This window comes from Podarcis melisellensis (genome assembly GCF_964234715.1).
Source record: "Podarcis melisellensis genome assembly, chromosome: 5".
NCBI classification, from domain to species: domain Eukaryota; kingdom Metazoa; phylum Chordata; class Lepidosauria; order Squamata; family Lacertidae; genus Podarcis; species Podarcis melisellensis.
Genome location: NC_138537.1, coordinates 97,200,437 through 97,221,342, shown reverse-complemented (window position 1 = coordinate 97,221,342; position 20,906 = coordinate 97,200,437). Strand labels below are relative to the sequence as shown.

The 20,906-nt window shown below is 44.3% G+C and overlaps 1 protein-coding gene across 3 annotated transcripts in view; it reads left to right on the top strand.

Moving 5' to 3' along the window:
• The window catches only part of EFCAB6 (EF-hand calcium binding domain 6), a 108,414-nt gene that overhangs the window by 40,390 nt on the left and 47,118 nt on the right, over positions 1–20,906 (top strand). For all 3 annotated transcript variants that reach the window (XM_081911692.1, XM_081911691.1, XM_081911693.1), the window contains exons 11-17: positions 1,823–1,934; positions 8,629–8,799; positions 10,457–10,528; positions 10,649–10,809; positions 14,647–14,814; positions 17,349–17,520; positions 20,295–20,409. In XM_081911692.1, the coding sequence (XP_081767818.1) occupies positions 1,823–1,934; positions 8,629–8,799; positions 10,457–10,528; positions 10,649–10,809; positions 14,647–14,814; positions 17,349–17,520; positions 20,295–20,409 (971 nt within the window). The remainder of the gene's footprint in view (positions 1–1,822; positions 1,935–8,628; positions 8,800–10,456; positions 10,529–10,648; positions 10,810–14,646; positions 14,815–17,348; positions 17,521–20,294; positions 20,410–20,906) is intronic.

The window sequence follows — 20,906 nt, the reverse complement described above, 5'->3', positions numbered from 1 at the left end:
CTTGAAAACAGGCCACAGCAAATCTTGGCTCCATCACAAGCATAACTGTGATACTTGTGTTCATTCTATTAAATATTTTAGACATATAAGGTAAAGGTAAAGAGACCCCTGACCATTAGGTCCAGTCGTGGCCGACTCTGGGGTTGCGGCGCTCATCTTGCTTTATTGGCCGAGGGAGCCGGCATACAGCATGACTAAACCACTTCTGGTGAACCAGAGCAGTGCACGGAAATGCCGTTTACCTTCCCACCAGAGCGGTACCTATTTATCTATTTGCACTTTGACGTGCTTTCGAACTGCTAGGTTGGCAGGAGCAGGGACCCAGCAACGGGAGCTCACCCCGTTGCGGGGATTCGAACCGCCATCCTTCTGATCAGCAAGTCCTAGGCTCCGTGGTTTAACCCACAGCACCACCCACGTTCCTATTTTAGACATACATAACACTTAAAACTTCATAGGAGGTGTTTACCCATGTCTCAAGAAGTCCAAGAAATAATTTGAAACCTTGTTCCTCAAATAATTTGCTGCAGTGGTTTTAAGACTTTCTACTATCACTGGCTTGCTTACCCCCATGTTTTTATGGAATCCCTGTGCCTGTTTAGGATTGTGGGTCCTCTCTTACTTTGTGTGAACTGGTAGTGTGATCTGGAAAAGACCCAACACACTGCTGCACCTGCCTGTTGCAGGGAAATATCAGCAAAGGTTGATCCTAATCAAGTTGTCCTACAGGAACCTTCTCCAATGTTGTGCCCACCCCCAAGTTGTTTTGGACACTAACTTTTCATCAGCCTCAGCCATCATAGTCATGTTAAAGGGGAGTGTGCCCACCATTACTGATCTTTCATTGAGGAACCCCTAGTAAACTTCTCAAGAACCTCACACAGTTTGAAAACCACTGCTTTGTAGTATATGGTTGTCACCCGGAGGCTGTGTTTTGGAGACCCTGTTCTTAGTTTTCATGCAATTGCATAAGCTTACTGTAGACATTAAATATATTTAGTTATTTATATGACATTTTCCTCACAGCTGTGACCAAAGTAGTCCGCAGTGGACTCCCAACAAAGCTGAGTGTTGGACAATTCAGGACAGACAAGAACGTCTTCACACGTCTTGCAAAACCATATTGAAAAATCAGAACTCCTATTAGAATAAACAAGTTCCGTTTCAAACACTGAAATACTGAATAAGATGGATAACAATGTATAATAGAAAAAGAAGTATGAAATTAGGCTAAAGGTGTGTGAAAGAAAGTAATAGAAGTGGAAAGAAATTGCAATTGATTAGATTGGAAGTCTAACACAAAGGTGGGGTGAGGGGGGATGGATGGTGATGGGAAAAGGAATTATCTGTGGGAATGAGTGTAGGTATGTTTGAACACTTTTAAGGATTGTATGAAATGTATGTTTGTATGCTTGTATATCTGTAATATATGTTTATTAATGATGAACTATTTTAACAATATTAAAAAAAAGGAACGTCCTCACACAGCCCTGTCCTGGCTCCCACTCCCAGACACAGCACTTGGACTCCTGGCTCAATGGTACCCGAAAGCATTATTCCACTGCACTGTCTAGATATAGATCAAGATACTGGTTACAGTGATGGCCAAACTTGGCCCTCCAGCTGTTTCTGGACTACAATTCCCATCATCCCTAGCTAACAGGTCCAGTGGTCAGGGATGATGGGAATTGTAGTCCCAAGTTAGAAGTTCAAAGCAGAGCTTTAAGATACATGGCTACCTAAGACATCGTCTCAACACCTAACATGCCTCCTTTGTTCTCCTTTTGAGGAGTGAATTCAAGTCGCTGTCTTCTTCTTACAGAATAAGAAAATTGGACCAAGATGTATCGAGTGACCGTATTCTCTTGAAGCTGCATGGACATATTCAAGATGCTTATTTATCTCTGAAGAAGGCCTTCCTTATGCTGGACAGAGTGAGAGCAGTTGCTTATGAATGCTACCTATCTTTTCTTTGCTTCCCCCTGGGAGGCCCTTCATATATCTTTAATTTTCATCTCAAGATTTTAGCTGCACCAGGTTTGCCTCACAGCGATGCATTATCATGTGTAATAATAACCCATGCAGCAGTGGGCCCATAGAAATTCTGGGAGACCCTAGGCCTAGGCCCAAGCTATCTGAAAGACCATTTCCCCTCATATGAACCAATCCAGGTTCTGAGACCTTCAGGAGAGGCCCTTTTCTTGGCCCGGCCTCCCTCACTGGCACACATGGCGGGGCTCTGGAAGACCCTCCCTGGAGAAGCCAGACTGACTCCCTCCTTGCCCTATGCCAGCTGGTGAAGACCTTCTTGTTCCAACAGGCTTTTGGGAACTGAGGACTTGTAATGAAAGGACTGGATTTGCTGTTTTCATTGTAATTATCTGTATACAGTGGTACCTCGCAAGACGAATGCCTCGTAAGACGAAAAACTCACAAGACGAAAGAGTTTTTCGTTTTTTGAGTTGCTTCGAAAGACGAATTTCCCTATGGGCTTGCTTCACAAGATGAAAACGTCTTGCAAGTTTGTTTCCTTTTTCTTACGTCCCAGGCGCCGGGCGGCCGCGCGGAGGGGTCGGCGCTGGCAGAAGCCTCGTCTGTGGGCACCGCCGCCTCGGCGCCTTTCCCTTCCAAATCCTGCGCGCAGCGCCTGTACAGGATAGCCAGCTCCAGCAGCACCAAGAGCAGCGCAGCCAAGAGCAGCGCCAGCAGCGCAGCGGACTTTTTGCCCAGGTAGAAACCCGAGCGCAACTTGACGGTCATGGTGGCCGGTTGAAAGCGAGGGGGGAGCCTGAGCGACTGAGGAAGAAATTCAGCACAGGATTCGTGCTTCGCAAGACGAAAAAACTCGCAAGACGAAAAAACTCGCAGAACGAATTAATTTCGTCTTGCGAGGTACCACTGCAATTTTAATATACCATTCATATCTCCAGCTATACCTAAATCTGTATATCTGATTTTTGAAGAGCTGGCGTAATTTTCTTTACATGTCTGTGAATAAAAAGACTTCATACTTACTTTTTAAAAAGTCAAGCTGGAAATTCACAGGGGGCACTTTTCAGTGCTTTTTGGATAGGTTGAAAACCTAAATCTTTGGGATCAGGTGAAAAACTTTCAGGTAGGGATATGAAAGTGTGTCGGTGGGTTGTGGCTACTTATATTTCAACAAGTTGACTGAGGATTTGTGCTTTGTTTTTGCTTTTTAAAAAACTTGACGTACTGTTCCCAGATACATTCTTGGGGGGCGGGATGGCTGCCACTTCCTTCCCAGGGCCATACCGGTCCACATTTTAAAAGGGCACCCTACCCAGGATGCAGAGTATAGCCCAGCCTGTATTCGGTATTCAAAGTGATTCTGCTTTTGTTAAAGAGAGTGTTTAAGGGGGGGGTAAATCCTTGGGACGCAGGTGGCGCTGTGGGTTAAAGCCTCAGCGCGTAGGACTTGCCGATCGAAAGGTCGGCGGTTCGAATCCCTGCGGCGGGGTGCGCTCCCGCTGCTCGGTCCCAGCGCCTGCCAACCTAGCAGTTCGAAAGCACCTCCGGGTGCAAGTAGATAAATAGGGACCGCTTACCAGCGGGAAGGTAAACGGCGTTTCCGTGTGCAACTCTGGCTCGCCAGAGCAGCGATGTCACGCTGGCCACGTGACCCGGAAGTGTCTCCGGACAGCGCTGGCCCCTGGCCTCTTGAGTGAGATGGGCGCACAACCCCAGAGTCTGTCAAGACTGGCCCGTACGGGCAGGGGTACCTTTAGCTTTACCTTTAAATCCTTGGAGACCTTGTCAAAATATTAGGGCCTCCTGCTACCTTAGAAGGGTTGCAGCTTCCCACAAAAGTCGGTGTTGCTGTCCCCCCCCACCTCCATTCATGGGAGAGGAATGGTCTCACAAAGGGGTTTCTGTGTGAATTTTACCCAGCCCTGTTTGAAATATCCAGGGACAGTTCCAATACAAGATTCGACTTGCTCTCCATTATCCTCTATCATTTCCCCAATTTCCTGTTCGTTGAGTAAACATAGTTTATCCCACAGATTTGTTTTGATCTGACTTAGGTAGATTAGTGTGTTTGAAATCTGAAGCATTTGAAAGTTTGTGTTAGAGAATGGAGAACTGAGCTGAAAGCTTGGAGACCACACTGTCCACACACAGACACACCTGACAGCATTTCCCCATTAACACATTCACCATGTGATTCCCAATTGGCGAGGATAACCCAGAGATACCGTATTTTTCGCACCATAGGACGCACCGGACAATAGGACACACCTTGTTTTAGAGGGGGGAGAACAAGGGGAAAAAATTCTTCCGCTCTCTGCCCAGCGCCCCTTCAGCGAAGTGGCAGGAAGCGCTGCGCAGAGAGTGGGAGAATTTTCCCCCTCTTGTTTTCCCGCTCTAAAACAAGGTGCCGTTTAAGGTGCGTTCAGGCGGCTACCTTGGAAGCCTGGAGAGCGAGAGGAGTCAGTGCGCACCGACCCCTCTCGCTCTCTAGGCTTCAGGTTCCTTTCGACCTGCTCTTTGGGGCTGGCGGGGGGAAGCCCACCACCAGCCCCAAAGACCAGGTCAGGGAGCAGCGGAAAGGCGCAGCGGAGAGGCTTCTGCCATAGTCACGCGTCACTTCTCCAGCCGGGAGAGGATCGCGGGGCTATGGCTTCTTTAGCCCCGCACGCGCTCTCCCGGCTGGAGAGGTGACGTGCGGCTATGGAGGCTCCTGCCATAGCCGCGCGTCACCTCTCCAACCGGGAGAGGGTCGCGGGGGGCTGCTTTAGCTCCGCACGCGCTCTCCCGGCTGGAGAGGTGACGCGCGGCTATGGCAGGAGCCTCCATAGCCGCGCGTCACCTCTCCAGCCGGGAGATGGCCACGGGGCTATGGTGTCTTCGCTCCATAGGACGCACACACATTTCCTCTTCATTTTTGAAGGGGAAAAAGTGCGTCCTATAGAGCGAAAAATACGGTAACTCTCTAGGAAACTGTGTCCTTACTCTGAATTAGGATAGGCACACAAATAGAGTTCAAGGGGCTTTTGTGTAAGGTGTAACTAGAAGCAGGATTGCAAGGTTACAGTTTAAACCACACATCCAGTGATTGGTATGGCATTTCATAATGCATGTCATGCCAAGTCTGGCCAGTGCAATTTGAGGAGAAATGCATGTGGAGGTAGCACAAAAACAGAGGCTGCTAGATACAACTTTGTATCTTAAAAATTGTGTGAGTGATATCTTTGGATTTGGTAAGCAAATAATAAACTAGAGAGCAAATTAAAGCTTTCATAGTCTGGATGGCAGCAACTAAATGAGCGGTAGGCATATCTTCAAAATTCCTAGTGGCATGTTTATTACAGATTTGTATATAAACGCTAGATTGCAATTCTTGACTTACATAGCAATTTCTGTCTCTTTTTGCACCAGCTCTGGCGACATCAATTGTGCACTAAATCCCTCACAAAAGAGAGAATTCTCCTAACAATTTACAAAGTAGAACTCGCAGTTTCACATACCACAGTGGATAATGGGAGCGCATAGTAGATTAAGCCCCTCATTCAAGCAAGAGATTAAAATCCCACTGAAATTGCAGAGAGCTAAAGGCTTTAATGAAGAAAATTATTTGGAGACAAGAGATATTTGAGATAAAAGAAAATGTTGGCTGCAGGAAATTTAGGGTTTGCTCATGCTAGCTGGTGGTCCTTCATACAGAGATAGTCTGCACTGCAAATTGCAGCAGAGATGCAAACAGCCCCAAGGTGGAGGCGTCAGTTCACGTAAATGTTGACAGCATGAACACTCTCTGCCCACAAACCTAGTGACCCCCTCCTAAGGCAGTCCTGTGCATATGTGTGTCTCAGTGGGGAAGCTGTCTCTGGCTAGTGTGAACCACTTTCCGGTTCAGGTGTTATAGTTCAAAGGTGAAGTCTGTAAGGCTATATTTCTCAGGAAGTGATCTAGCCAGTACATCTTTTTGATTTCTAGGCAAGTGTAGAAGTTCAGAGGAAGCGATTGGCTGCTGCAGCCGCATTAGTGTCAGAGATCAACCTCATACCTGCCAAATCAGGCATAGGCAAACTCGGCCCTCCAGATGTTTTGAGACTACAACTCCCATCATCCCTGACCACTGGTCCTGTTAGCTAGGGATGATGGGAGTTGTAGTCCCAAAACATCTGGAAGGCCACGTTTGCCTATGCCTGTGCTAGATTCACTCTAGCATAAATGCTTGCTGACGAGCATCCTAATAGTCAGATTTTGGCAAAGCCCAGACACTTACTTCAAACATTCAGAGTCTGTGACTTTGTATTAATTGGGACTTTGAACACAGTACCAGAAAAGTGCAGTTTGAGATTTTGGAAACAATACTGGTTTGGTGTGCCCTGCCAAGCAAAGCTGAGTGGTCCAAACAAATGGCTCAGTTCTTACCTAAAAGCTGGTTCCTGTTGAGTGCAGCTATTGTCCATCTAGCTGAGTACTGTCTACCCTAACTGGCAATGGCTCTCCAAAGTTTCAGAAAGGGAGTCCGTACCCAACCCTACCTGGAGACAGAAGGGTTTGCAAATAGGACCTTTTACATCCCTCCTCCTTTTTTGTTGCTACTCCCAAAGCATAAACTGGGACACTTGGCCCCCTTTGGACTAAAACATCGGCAGCTGGCTTTCACAAGGAAGCGCAGCATTTCCCCCAAGGCTGCCACAGGTAGAGGTGGATGGTCTCTTTCATAGCTTAGAGTCTGGAATGAGGCTGAGGAACGTGGCTTGATGGGCTGAGTGAAATAGCCGTTCCATTCCTCACCTGCTCATGAGATGGTGGATATTTCCACACATCACTTCCCTAACAGTGTAACTATTTTCCTCCTGGAAAGGCTTCATCTCCAGAACTAATGAAGTAACATCAGCCTCTGTGGGAAATGGTTTTAAAGCACAGGAATGGTTTAGAACCATTGGTTAGAAAATAAATATATTAAAAGTTAACTATGAATAAATTTGTTTGCTGTATTATTACAGTCACTTTGGCTCTCTGTAGGAAAGAAAAACCAAACGTGAGGTGGTTTATCAAGTACTAGCATTGTTCCAATCATCTCAATGGAGCAGGGGAGGGAAAATAGCCACCGGGAGAGTAGTGTTGGAGCCACAACTGGGCAGAGACAATGAGATCAGTTTCCTCCCTGATTCCTACAAAGCAGCATTGTAGAGAGGGTAGGTGGGTGGGAATTTCATTTTCCTCCTTTCTCAGATGCAGCACGAAGGGACTTGAAAGCATTTGTCTCCAGCTCTCTCCAGCCTTGGTTGCATCACAGCATTTCCCTCACAGCCACACATGCGCCATGGTAGGCCCCCTGCCTCAGGGTCCCCCGTTTGCACTAGAAGGCCTTGGGTCTAGAGGATGTGTAAACACAAATGCTCCACTTGAGGGAGAACCCTTAGCATCTCCTACACAGTCCCAGCCTGAGGATGTGACTCTCCCACCTGTCTCAGAATCAGAAGAGGACTTCCCTGCATTCTCTCCAGATGCGCAACCGCACAGGAACATGCAACTGCAGAATAAGCTAAATGTTGCCATGGCTCTTACAGTAGGTCAGAGCTATAGGAAGCAAAGGCCATGCCAGGATTATTAAGCCCTCTGATGACTCTGGTCCCTGGTTGAGAAAGCATCTTCTCTCATTCAGCTGCCAGGACCCAGTGGGAGCTGGCCATGGTCCTGATCTGCTTGGCCCCTGATAGTCCTTTGCACATCCCTTGCAGGCTCCAAGCCCCAGCAGAACAGGATACCGTGCTAAATGAGTGCACAGGCATTTTATGGTTCCCACGCCACCCTTGTACATGATTTCCTGTGCATTGTTCTATACCCTTATTTCCATCAAGAGAGTTTTATGAAATTAACACCTCTAAACTGTCGGTGGTGCTTAGTTTTTAGGAAGAAAGATGCTGGATTCAGCCCTTGGATTGAAAACAGTTGCTGGGACTCACCCTATTGAGCCCTGGCACAAATTCAGTCCTGTCTGTTGGTCAGTTTTGACAAGCAATGTTATCAGTTGCTGAACATTCATTTCTCAGCATATTTTCACATTTGTTTATAGTGTGTTGTAGTTTTATCAATAGTAAGCTGTAGTGTAGCGTGCATGGCATCCATTTAGTGTACTTGTTCTATGTCTTCTTATTTGACTGGCCTATGACTGCATGATTTGCTCATCAAAAATATTTTCATTGGCCCATTGGGACTTGCTTTTGAGTAACTTGTCTAGGGTCATACTGTTAGATGATATCCTAGAATGCCTTCTGCATTGCCCTAGCAAGATCCCATGTACACACTTTGAGAAAAATGCAATGATAAGAATATTAAGAGCAAGAAATAGTGTGATTTTTTTATACATATATAAAAAATCAGCCTGGAAACACTGGCATTCAGGCACATATATTTCAAGTGGTATTGGCCAGCAAAAGGTAGAATAGTCACTTATTTAGAGATTAGTGACTTTTCAATCAGTTCCAAATGTGGACAGAAGCATAAAACCATCCATTTAAAGCAACAGTAAAACAAAAATTAAACCAAAATAAAGACTCCTAAATACGGTACAGGAGAATTAAAGAGGTTAATGTCACTGCCCAGTAAAATAGGACTAAATGCTCTTTTATACATTCTGCACCTTTCCAGAATCAGGATGGAAAAATTACAAGAAATGAGCTCCGTCGCATTTTGGATTGCATCATGTTCCGAATAAGTGATGATGATTTTCAAGAACTAACCAAGATCATTGACCCAGAACACACTGGGCAGCTCAGCTACAATAAATTTTTAAATCTGTTTGAAGAAAAGGAATCTCTAGTAAGCAATTCTTATCAGTCAATCATTTATTTATTGTGTTTGATTAAAAGCCATTACAAATGCAATTACAGATTGAGCATTTATTATCACTAGAACCTGTGTATGAGAATAAGAGAGAGAGAGATTCAAACAAGTTTCAGTAGAATCTTGTGCTTTGAATATAGCTAAATTATTGAAAAGAAATCTAGTTTTAATGGAAGTTAAAGTTGTTTCAAATGCTTGTTCCTGAATTGTTATTTGCTTCTAAAGCAGTTAACATATTCCTACTGTTTAACACTTCTAAGACTGAGTCACATGAAACCTGAGCTGGATAAACAAAGGCTGTAGCACATGGCAGATTTTCACCTTGCCCCTTGGTGGTGGCCAAGGAGCAAGGGAACAGCAGAGACAGTCATTTGCCTAAGTCTGGCAGAGGAATCAGTGCACCAAAGCACCACCATTTCTTTCGCAAGAACATTTAAGAAGATCAGATGCAGCGTGAGACAATTCTCAGTTTGCATACCCCACCTTGCAAATGCTTTGCTCCAACACTTCCTAAACCAAGGAGGCAGCTGCGGTGCTCCCCCCCCTTAAAATAGCTGCTCCTGGAGAATGGAAGTGTGGCATGGAGCCCATCTCCTGAACAAGGCTTCCAACAACATGAGGTACCTTTGGTCCGAGTTCTGCACTGGCTCCCCAATGCTTTCAGACTCAAATCAGCACAGTAGTTTTCACTTCTAATGCCCTGAAGCACATCTTATAAAGCTCTAAGTATTGTCCTTGAGACGGAGCAATCCTATACCCAAGAAGCTGGTGTAAAGGAAGCCAGCATAAAGTGGTATTCCAGATCCTGACTCCATTCAGGAGTGGGGCTGCTGTTGACTGAGCCATTCTAAGCCCAGCAGAAGGAAAAACCCATCTCCTCCCCACCTGCCTCCCCAAAATTTCTTCTAAAGGGTTGGGACAGCGTACAAGATCAGGAAAAGGAGGATAGCTCCATCTGTCAAGAAGAAAGGCTTGCACTGACTGAAAAATCATAGTAGTATGGTGTTGAATTCCTTCCCTTTTTTTCAGTAACTGTTTTTAAAGGATGCAATCTGGTTCATAGGTGCCAGCTCCCTGGGCGCCCAAGCACCCTCAAAATTCCCCATGAAGGGGCCGGGCACCCACAAATTTCAGTGCCAGGGCAATGCATGCTGCATGGCATTCACGGTCATGGGGCCAAGTTGGAACTCCTGATTCGATGCATTTGCCTGGGAGCCTTTCTTCAGTTCTTGAGCTGAATGGCTGACAGCCTCTGCACACTTTCTGGGCCAGTCATCTGCCACACAGTTCTGTGTGTGCATCCCAAAACAGCAAGTGGCTGTGCAGCTGCATAGGGAGTTACAACCTGGCACATATTCCTGAGTTCTTCATGGAAACTCAGGCTCCCATTATCCACATTTTCTGTGTGAGCACAGCAGGTGGGAGGGGGCACCAGAGGCCAATCGTAGAATCATGGCATTATTTCATTCATTTTTGTATCCCTGTGGTTTTTTCTTTTTCCTAGTATATTACAAAATGTATTACTTTCTATTTAATTTTCAAACACAAAAATCTGTTGCCTTTGCTCTTGTGCTGCATTTAGGAAATAGTATGGTGGAAAGGTTGTAATTCAAGTGCTTTTTTACCCAATTAGACAGATTCAAAAATGATTAATGGGTCAAAGAAGGCAAAAAAACCAACTTCTGTCCTTGAGGCGTGGCACATTGTAAGTAACACAAAGTTTTTTGAACAGTAAATCAAGATTTTCCAAGTACTTAAATGCATAATTATCTATTGAACCGTTTGTAAATATTTGAATTTCCTCATCAAAATGGTTGCATATTAGGCAGAAGATGTCCTAACTGAGCAGATCAAAGGGTACTGGAATGAATTCAGCAAAGCTTTGCAGGCATTTGATCCTCGAAATAACGGCATCATCAGCAGAAATAATTTCCGAAAAGTCCTTCTCCTCTACTGTCCCTCGTTAACTGACGACCATTTTATCGCGTAAGTTGTTGGTTTGCTTTTCATTTTCCATTTTAATCTTAGCTCTGAAACTCCTTGTTAGGCAGTTGAATTTCTTGGCTTCTCGATGTCATACGCACACTTGAAAAAAACAGAGCTTTATCTAGCCTGAGCATAGGTGCAGCACTAATGCACAAAGCTTTCCCACGGGACTCAGTAAAGCCCTGTTTGGAAGGGACAAATCTCATCCAAGACTAAAATTAGGTGTTCGTTGATTTTCCCAATGTAGTCAATTGCAGAAAACAAGACAAGATGAGCCTCTGTCCAGGGGAAGCTTAATGTCAGTCTGAGGAAAGGCCGTCCCTTATCCAAGCCATTGAAGGAGACTTCAAGGTGACACCTTTTCTGCAGATAGCCATACCACACAGTCCCCACCACCTTGCTTGAGTTTGCCTTCTGACCTTCTTGGCAATTTGGCTGATGCATTAGCTTAGATTGCTGCAAGTGCTGCATGTAGTAGAAACGCTTATGATATTGACGCATCCTCACATTGGCCCTGGAACTTTTTGGTTCTTGCTGTTGGGCTCCAGCGGAGCATTTTTAGCTATCCATCCATCCATCCATTTCTGAGTTCCCATGGGAACCCAATTCCCAGTTGCCCAAACGAGTCTCAGCATCCCATCACAATCAATTGCTTTCAGCATTGCTACCAAAATAGGATTAATTTGTGTGTGGGCACTTTATGAAAAAAAAAAGGCTCTGATGTGTGTTTTGCTCTTTTTGCTGTTCTATCTCCAGTTTTTGGGTTTGTTTGTTTTTTGTTAATTCCTCACCTGTCTGCCGCAGTTTTGAGCTGTATGTTGATAGCTTTAATCTCATCCAGAGCCAACCTACCTGCTCCATCTGTTTATCTCAGTCTTTGGCACAAATACGACAAAGGAGGGGGTGTGAGAGTCATAAAAATGTTACCTTTAATGACACTGGAGCCACGATTTACCTCACTGAGTCATTTTCTATTGACTTGAGTGGCTACAAGTTGAACATAAAGATTCACTTCTACCCAGGGCTCAACTCTTTCTCTCTGACATATAGCCAGGAAACTAAGCTTTACACTCTTTAGTTAGGGTCAAACTAGATTATTGTTACTATTTATTTCATTTATCAATCACTTCCCATAAAGCATCCCAAAGTGATTTGCAATATGACATATAAAACAGGAGGAAGGTGAGAAGGATACTTGGAAGATGGGGAAGGAATGTGCCTTGGGAACTGAGGGGCTGGCAGGCCCCAAGATTCGCGAACCTGTGAACTTCAATGGCCTGCCTGGTACTTGTGTTCTACAAATTGTGGTATGCCTCTGAAAGGGCAATAGTTAGGTTTTTGCTGAATTGCGAATATTTTGGGCAGAGAAAAGAAGGAGAGTTGAGAGTAGAAATGCTTTAGACAAGGACAAAGGACCAACCCAAACACAGAAACAATCCCTCTCTCATTCTTGAGTTCTCCCCCATACATTTCTCCATAATCGTGTGGTGGTAGCAGACTGCTTTTGAAAAATTAAGGCTGACCTCCTTGGGAAGCGAAGAGGTAAAGCACAGTTCACATGCTGCACTAAGTCGAAAGCTAAAATGCCTCCAGACTATCCACGAGGTGTGAAATTTTGGTTACAGCTCACGGTTAGTCTAGAGAGAGCTTAATCAGGAGCCTGGATTCAGACAACACACCCAGCCAAACCTTGGCTTAGTTCAGTGTGGTGCAGTGGCAAAAAAAGCTCTTTCTTGGGAGCTTTCGTATTTGTGCTAGGTCATAGTGTGACATGCAAACCAGGTCATTGTCAGCAGGATACATATGATGTATCCATTGCAGGATTGGACAGCATGACAAGTTCTGCTGGTTGGGTGTTTTAGCTTTAAACTCTGGACCCGGTTCCAGACTTTCTGCTGCGTTCTAGGTTAAGCGATTTGACAATTAGCCTAACAGGAATGTAGTTGGTGCTTATCCATCATTGATTATGGAACTGTAGAATCATAGAGTTGGAAGGGACCCTGAGGAACATCTAATCTAACCCCCTGCAATGCAGGAATAGGCAGTTGTCTGTTACTGGGGATCAAACCTGCAACCTTGGGGTTCTCAGCACCGTGCTCTAACCAACTGAGCTATCCAGCTGCATTACTTGAATTTGTGATTCCTTCTCCTTCGTAGCTTACAATGGCTCTGCTGCACATCATATATAGGTCTGGTGCCAGGTGCTGGGCACTTTAGGCACAAAAATATGATATCCTGTTTATTCAGGTAGTTAGCTAAAGCTCCGTATGTATATAAGGACAAACATGCACACACACATCAATAAAATATATTGACGATTATGATTACTGGATGTGCCTAGGTTGTCTTTTAACTTCATAGCCAGTCTTTAATGTTGTTTGGCAGCAACTAAGTTAAACTATCAGGATTCAGAGAGAAGTGACTGACCAGGACATTCAAGAAAGTCTGTATTTCTGTCCATCTGGATTTTAATTTGTGTGGCCTTTGTCAATATTAATCAGATTACTCCATGGAACAGTGGATGGCAGTATTCATTTGCAAACACTGAACTGACAAGGGATTCCAGATCCACACTGCAACATTTTCACATAAGTCAAATTGACGTGACTCCACCAAATACACTGGAATTGATTGTCATAGAATTGTAGAATCGTAGAGTTTGAAGGGACCCCAAGGGTCATCTAGTCCAACCCCCTGCAAAGCATGTGCAGGAGGTTTCATAACAAGACAGAGGGACTGAACGTTCGTTGAATCCTGTTTCAAAAGAAGATTTTGGCAATGAGAAAAAAGAACAAATATCTTTCTGACTTTTCATATGTCTAGACTCAACATTCTTACTGACTTGTAGACGGCACTTTTGCAAGGGGGACTTCTGTTTTAATTGGACTCCAATGTACCTTGTTCTTACAATGCTTCATTGTGAAGCTATCTTCAGTTGTAATTCTGCTCACCTCTCAACTTTAATTTTTGCTTTTAAATGTAATAACCAAGGATATTTTTTTCTTACATAAAAACAAAATCTAAAGTTATTTTCTGATATAATTTTCAGAGCTGTAATAATATAAACAAAATACAAACCATGTGGTGTTTATACGATAGTTAAATAATTGCCAATTTTGTGTTGAGCAAAATGCTGTTACCTGCTTTGATCCAGACAGTAGTCTGGATCATTGTTTAAAATATTCACAATGTTTCTCTGTCAACTAGATTTTAAGGTTAAAAACAAGCATTTATCCAAATTATAAGGCAATTAATTCAGACTCAGGAGACCATCCCAGATATAAAAAGTGCAACCCAAGAAGTTATCCCTTGGTTTACTAAGGTGAGAATTGCCTCTCAAAGCAGAAGGAAAGAGTAGGGGCTATGGCATGGCTAGGCAAACTAAGGCCCAGGGGCCAGATCAGTTTCTCAATCCGGCCCACGGATGGTCCGGGAATCAACGTGTTTTTACATGGTAGAATGTGTGCTTTTATTTAAAATGCATCTCTGGGTTATTTGTGGGGCATAGGAATTTGTTCATTCTCTCCCCCCAAATATAGTCCAGCCCACCACATGGTCTGAGGGACTGTGGACCGGCCCACAGCTGAAAAAGGCTGCTGACCCCTGGGCTATGGGTTGCTAGCACTGGCAATCATCTGAGCATCTTCTGACCTCCCATTATCTTAAGGAATGATAGTCATCTCAGTCCTAACTGCTAGTGTTTACCTATCTCTTCTGTTACAGGCCAAGGCAGATTAACCCTTCTTGGAACCTGACCAAAAGAACCCTAGGGAGCGACACAGACGAACACTGAAAGAAAATGTTATGGCCTAACTATTTTAAATATGTTTTCCCCAGATTATACCAGAAATATCAAGATGACACTTCAGAAGGGGTCCTGTACAGGATGCTCTTACATAGTTTAGGAGTTGCCGATTTGCCAAAAGAATTAACTGTTCTCGCTAGCATACCTTCATCCCGGGGAAGTCAAAGAGAAGAAAAAAAGCAGTCAGACTTTTCAGAAAGGTACTGTGTACATGATTGCGAATGGAGACCGTTCACTGCCAAATACAGAGAAACAAAGTATGTGAAACTCACCATGGGTGGGTTGTTGTTGTTTGTTTTGGTTTTTTTGCCTTATCAAAACTTTTAAGGCTTCTCTTGACCTTCTTCTTCCGTTTTGTCCAGTGGCGTAGCGTGGGGGGTGCAGGGGGGCCGGCCACACCGGGCGCAACATCTGGGGGTTAGGGTTAGGGTGCGCAAATTACTTTCCTTGCCCCGGGTGCTGACAACCCACGCTACGCCACTGGTTTTGTCTGAAAAAGAACATCCAGCTTCTCCCTTGTATATCTGCTTTCTCTTTTAAGGCATCCAAGCATTGGTCACCACCACATCTTGTGGCAATCAAGTCCATCAGTGAATTCTGTGTTGTGCACACAATTACTTGGTCCTGAGTCTCCTGCCAGACAGTTTCATGACATGCCCCCCCCCATTCTAATAATGATGGGTGGCTTGCATGTGAAAGGAATTTACAAGGATCCTCATAGATGCTCTTGGCATGGTCATGTGATAGAGATATCAGGGACAAGGGTTAGGTTCTGTTCGCAGTGCAACGCAGTTCAGTGCTTTACTTTTCTCCATAGAAGTGAGACACACCTGCTCACCTATGTGGGACAAAGTAAAGAGCTGAACTTAGGGACATAATGAGGGCTGCTCAGTAACTGAGAATTAAGCCTGCTGCTATCTGCATAGCACTCACCCAGGCTTCTATTTCTTGGTGTGCCAGAATGTTGAGTATTCGTGTTTGTGTGTACGTATGTTGTTCATGTACAAAAAGCCTCAAAACCACTTGGCGCTACACAGTGATTAAATCCATGCAAGATGTCCTTGCTGCGGATCTATGCTTCTTCATGGAATAGCATAAAAGAATCCTTTAGAAAAACCAAGAGATTAATAGTATTGTTAGCATCTGTCTGTCTCAAGAGAGAATGGCGTGTGCCCACGGGGGTGAAGTCAAACTTCACCGAAGTGAAGCACCAAAGTGACCTCCCCAGGGCTCAAGCTTGGGCAGTGTGTATGGAAGTCCTGCTGCCCAGATGACTGATGGGGTCCAAAGGAAAGCAGAGCAAGATGTTGGGCACCAGCTTGGCTGCAAGTGTTGCAGGAATAAGGTGTACAAAGCATCACCCAACCATCTTAGGGACTGCACTCCAAATTCATGTAGGGTTTACTCCTTATCCCTTTCTTCTCCTGACGCTATCCCGCAAGGCAGCAGAGGTTTAGGATCAGAGTTCTCCTCCTAGATAGGCAACCTTCCCAGGTTGACGAGCCCCATCTGCCCCTCACTTCCATGTGCAGCATGAATATTATAAAGACCTGAACGCTGAGCTGGTAGCTGATAGGTTTAGGCTGAGTGTATTATGGTTATGTTCATTTCTGTTCTGTACAGTGTCTTAGCAGATATCGTGGTGAACATCAGATCTACTGAATGGGAGAGCTTCAGCCTCCCAAACAAAACACAGCTCTTCCATGTTGGTATAGCTGTTGCAGGCAAAATAATTCAGTGTGATGCACACACATATTGTGTGGACCGTTTCATTCTATAGTTTTGTCAGTAAAGGTAAAGGACCCCTGACAGTTAAGTCCAGTCACAAACGACTCTGGGGTTGCGGCACTCATCTCACTTTACTGGCGAAGGAAGCCAGCGTTTGGCCACAGGCCAGGGTCATGACTAAGCGGCTTCTGGGGAAACCAGAGCAGCACACGGAAACGCCATTTACCTTCCCGCCAGAGCAGTACCTATTTATCTACTTGCACTTGAACGTGCTTTCAAACTGCTAGGTTGGCAGGAGCTGGGACAAAGCAATGGGAGCTCACCCCGTCGCGGGGATTCAAACCGCCAACCTTCTGATCGGCAAGCCCTACCACAGCGCCACCCGCGTCCCTTTTTAGTTTTGTCAGTAGGTGACACTAGACTGGGTTTTATCTGAGTTGATTGAGGAAACCTGACAGGTGTGCCCTCTAAGCCTTCCATGGCATATGCCAACTTCTTAACCCACTAAACTGGCTAACATGCCCATGTCCAAGATGTGCAAACAAAACTCTGCTAACCTTTAAGGTCTACTTTGTTTATTTTTAGAGAGTCATAAGTCCATGTGTGCATTTCTTTGTAATACAGATACCTTTGCTTCAATGAATGGAGCTGTCTACATGCACAAAGCTCTGTGTGCGCTGGGAGGTCTAGGTCAAGTGATAAAAATGCTGTTATCAGGAAAACATCAACCACTCTCTAACATTACACCAGTTAGAGACTCTCACAACTCTGGGATTCACTGCCAAAATTGACTCTTCACTGGTTCTCTTTTCAAACGGACCATGTAGCCATTGACATCTGAGGAGCTGATAATTATAGTTTTATAAACAACTGGTGCTTTATGCACAGCTTCTGGTGGGCGTCTGCTCTCTATTATTGCAGAAATACAGATCATTAATGTTTAATCAAATATTTTATGGTACCATATTTAAGATGCTTCTCTTTGTTGCCAATCTTCCAATTTTAGAATGAAACAGATTGAAGACTATGCCTACAAATTCGCTAAGAATAGATCTGTTGATGAAGTAATTGAAAGGCTGAGGGAAAGTATCCTGCAACAGGAAGCTACTGTTAGAGATGGCTTTCTTGCCCTTAGCAAACAAGCTAGTGGGAAATTGAATAAAACTGATTTTCGCAAGGTAAATGTAAATTTATTCGGTCATTCAAGCTGATGTGGATTGTTTTGCATTGAGATTTCCTGTTATCTCTTCAACTTAAGTTTCTGTCTCTCTCTCTCTCTGTAAAAAAGCTGGCATTAACTCTTGTGAAACTCTTCATAAATAAATGTTTGACACACAAACTGTTGCTGCAGTCCCAAGGCAGGCCGTAACAACCCACAGGGGTGATCACATTTCAGATAGTCCACTATGTGTGGTGGGTGGACCGTGTTGCTTTTTATGGTTCTCATCCCTGACCAGTGAATTTTTTTTAATTGGTTCCCCCTCTCCTTTGAAAATTAGTCCACTGTGCTCTTTCAAAAGCAAAAAAATAAGCTGCAGAGTGAGATGGGGTTCTGCACCCTTATTAAAAAGACCAGGCTCGGATATTTTTGTTTTTTTATTTTAAAGCACAGCTTGACACAGCCTGGTTATCAACACCTGCTACGTACAACATCTTTTATTTTGATATTTTGTTCAGATCAGGTGATGAACACTCTGTAGACTGAATGCTCACTTCCCATAGCTGTGTAGTCTCTTGGCACATTTCTGCACAAAGAGTCAATGTATGACCAGTTGCATCTTAGCCATAATTCTCTGCATTGTTAAGCTACCTTTGCATTTTGAGTTGGACAATGAAGCTGTGTCGCAGTTTGGATGCACAAATTGGGCCTTTGCATTGGTTCGATAAAAATCCCACTTAAGTTCTGCTGGATCTGGAGACCACACCCTTACTTGCAATTAGGGGTGGCCCTCCCTGCTGCCCCCCCCCCAAGACTCACCAGGGTCACATGATGGCGTGGCTTCTGGCAAGCTTTTGCAGCAGGCATGGGTGAGGCCTGCATGGAGGTGCTGCCCTGCGGGATTCCACCACCCAAGGTGTCTGCTTCCGTTTGCCTCACGGGCAGACCAGTCCTGCTTACAATGGATTGTCATTGCACACTGATGGCCTGATTGAGAAGCTTTCTAGATGCATGAAACTCCTAGATTTCAGCATCAGGAGCAGCCTCCTGCATGCAATTCCAGTGGCACTTCTGACACAGAGGCAGCTCACCTGTACAGGTGTTCCACCACTCTGCACCCGGAGCTTTGCACCAGAACCATTAACTCTAATTCTGGGGCCAGGCAGATCTTTTTGTATTCATTGTATTTATGCAATCGCGGCTACCTTTTGTATGCCACACTCCTATGGCTCTAGAATTAAGCATTCGATCTGATAGCAAAAGCCTGTACTAAAGCACAAAGCAGCTAATCTCTTTTCAAAAGCTTTGAAAATCTACTGAAAAGAGTGATAATTTGCTAATTAGAGTATTCTCACTTCTTTTTTTTACATTTTTATGCCATTCAGCCATATGATGCTGCTTCCTTTTTCTTTTAATCTCCAGAGCTAAGAAAGTAAAATAGAATAGAATAGCAAGAATAATCACAATTGAAGCAATTACAAAAGGACAAAAATATGCAGTAGAAAGAATATGCTCAAATTAGAAGTACAGGAATAATTTGCAATGATTAAACTGCAGGAAGTATTACTAAACAAGGCCACAATCTTGGAACCACTCGCTTATAGGTCTTTCTACTGAGTTTAATGGTACTCTCCACAGTCAGACTTAGTTCTAGGCCACAAGATGTGGCTTGTTTAACTGTACTGAGCATGAACTGCCTGCTAGTTCTCACAGCTTTACCAGGAGTAAACCAATCAGGCAGGTGAACAAACCAAAGAGTGGCTGGCTTAGTTTTCCATTCAGGCCATTTGTTTCTCCCAAACTGTGACGTCAGCTTTAGGTCATGGCTGTTTGTTCATTTATCTTCAGTGAGCGTTGGTGTGGACGTAACACTAAGTGAGCCATTCTGTTTGTTTTCCTGCTCAAGGGAGGAAGGGGGCAAAAAGCGAGAGTTTGAACTGCATGCACCAGCACACAGTTTATGCACAGCGTGGTTAATGTCTGAATGCAGCTATCATTTCAACATTGTAGGTGAAAACTATGCTGGGGGGGGGGTCAAGGACTGTTGAGCTTCAGCTTATGGCTTGATGGTTGAAAGCTTAATGAGCTACCTAAGATGGGGACATTGGTCACTTAAAAACTGTGGCAATGGAATTCCATACCTGCTCATAGAGGGGCTTACTACAAGGTAAACTGGTACAGGATTACAGTTGTAACAATGAAACCAAGAGATTTGACAAGGAAATGCTTTCTTTGTCATCCTACAGACAGGTGGGAACAGCAGGTGCTGTCTTAGAAAATGCATTATCTTCTGTGTGTGAGAGAAGGCAATGTTTCTTCAAAAATGGTTCCTGCCACATGCAACTTTTAGAAGTATTTGCACTAAAATAGTTCAAAAAATGTCAACTCTGCTGCCCCATTAACCTTTTTCTAGCTTATTGATTGATTTAGTGAATTTAGTGAATTGATTGATTTAGTGAATTTAGTGAAATGCTGCAGCCCCATCTGAACCAGCAAGTTCTCAAGTAGGAGAGCCCTTATTTGAAGCAGAAAAAATGGGCTTGATCCAACCTGAGTTAAGCACTTACAAGTCCTATTGATTTCAGTGGAAGGGAACAGAGCATTTCCTGTTGAGCGTTAAAAGGGGCAGGATTGTGCCTAGTCTTTTACAAAAAAACAACCCCACTCCTGCTTTTTTTCTTTCTCTGCCAGCTGGGAACAGAGCATTTCCTGTGGGCGTTAAAAGGGGCAGGATTGTGCCTAGTCTTTTACAAAACAACAACCCCACTCCTGCTTTTTTTCTTTCTCTGCCAGCTGTTGGATGATATTGGGATGCCAATGGATGATGAGCAGTTTAATCTACTCATTGAAAAATTAGGATTCCCTGCTGGAGGGCTGAGTTATCTTGATTTTGTCGCAATATTTGAAGGTAACTGGATACTTATTGATGTTGTTGTTGTTTAGTCGTTTAGTCGTGTCCGACTCTTCGTGACCCCATGGACCAGAGAACGCCAGGCACTCCTGTCTTCCACTGCCTCCCGCAGTTTGGTCAAACTCATGCTGGTAACCTCGAAAACACTATCCAACCATCTCGTCCTCTGCCGTCCCCTTCTCCTTGTGCCCTCCATCTTTCCCAACATCAGGGTCTTCTCCAGGGAGTCTTCTCTTCTCATGAGGTGGCCAAAGTACTGGAGCCTCAGCTTCACAATCTTATTGATTGTACTGGAGCCTCAGCTTCACAATCTTATTGATACCTTACTATAAATATTCTGAAAGAATGTAAACCTTTTTTTTTCTTATTGGCTGGGAGGACCTTCTGAGCTTTGCTTATTCTGGGAATAGGTGCACTTCAAGGCTCAGCCATTTCCCCCAAAGCTGTTCAGGTTATGGAAGGGGTCATCTTGTGCAATGGTGGCTGATTTTTCT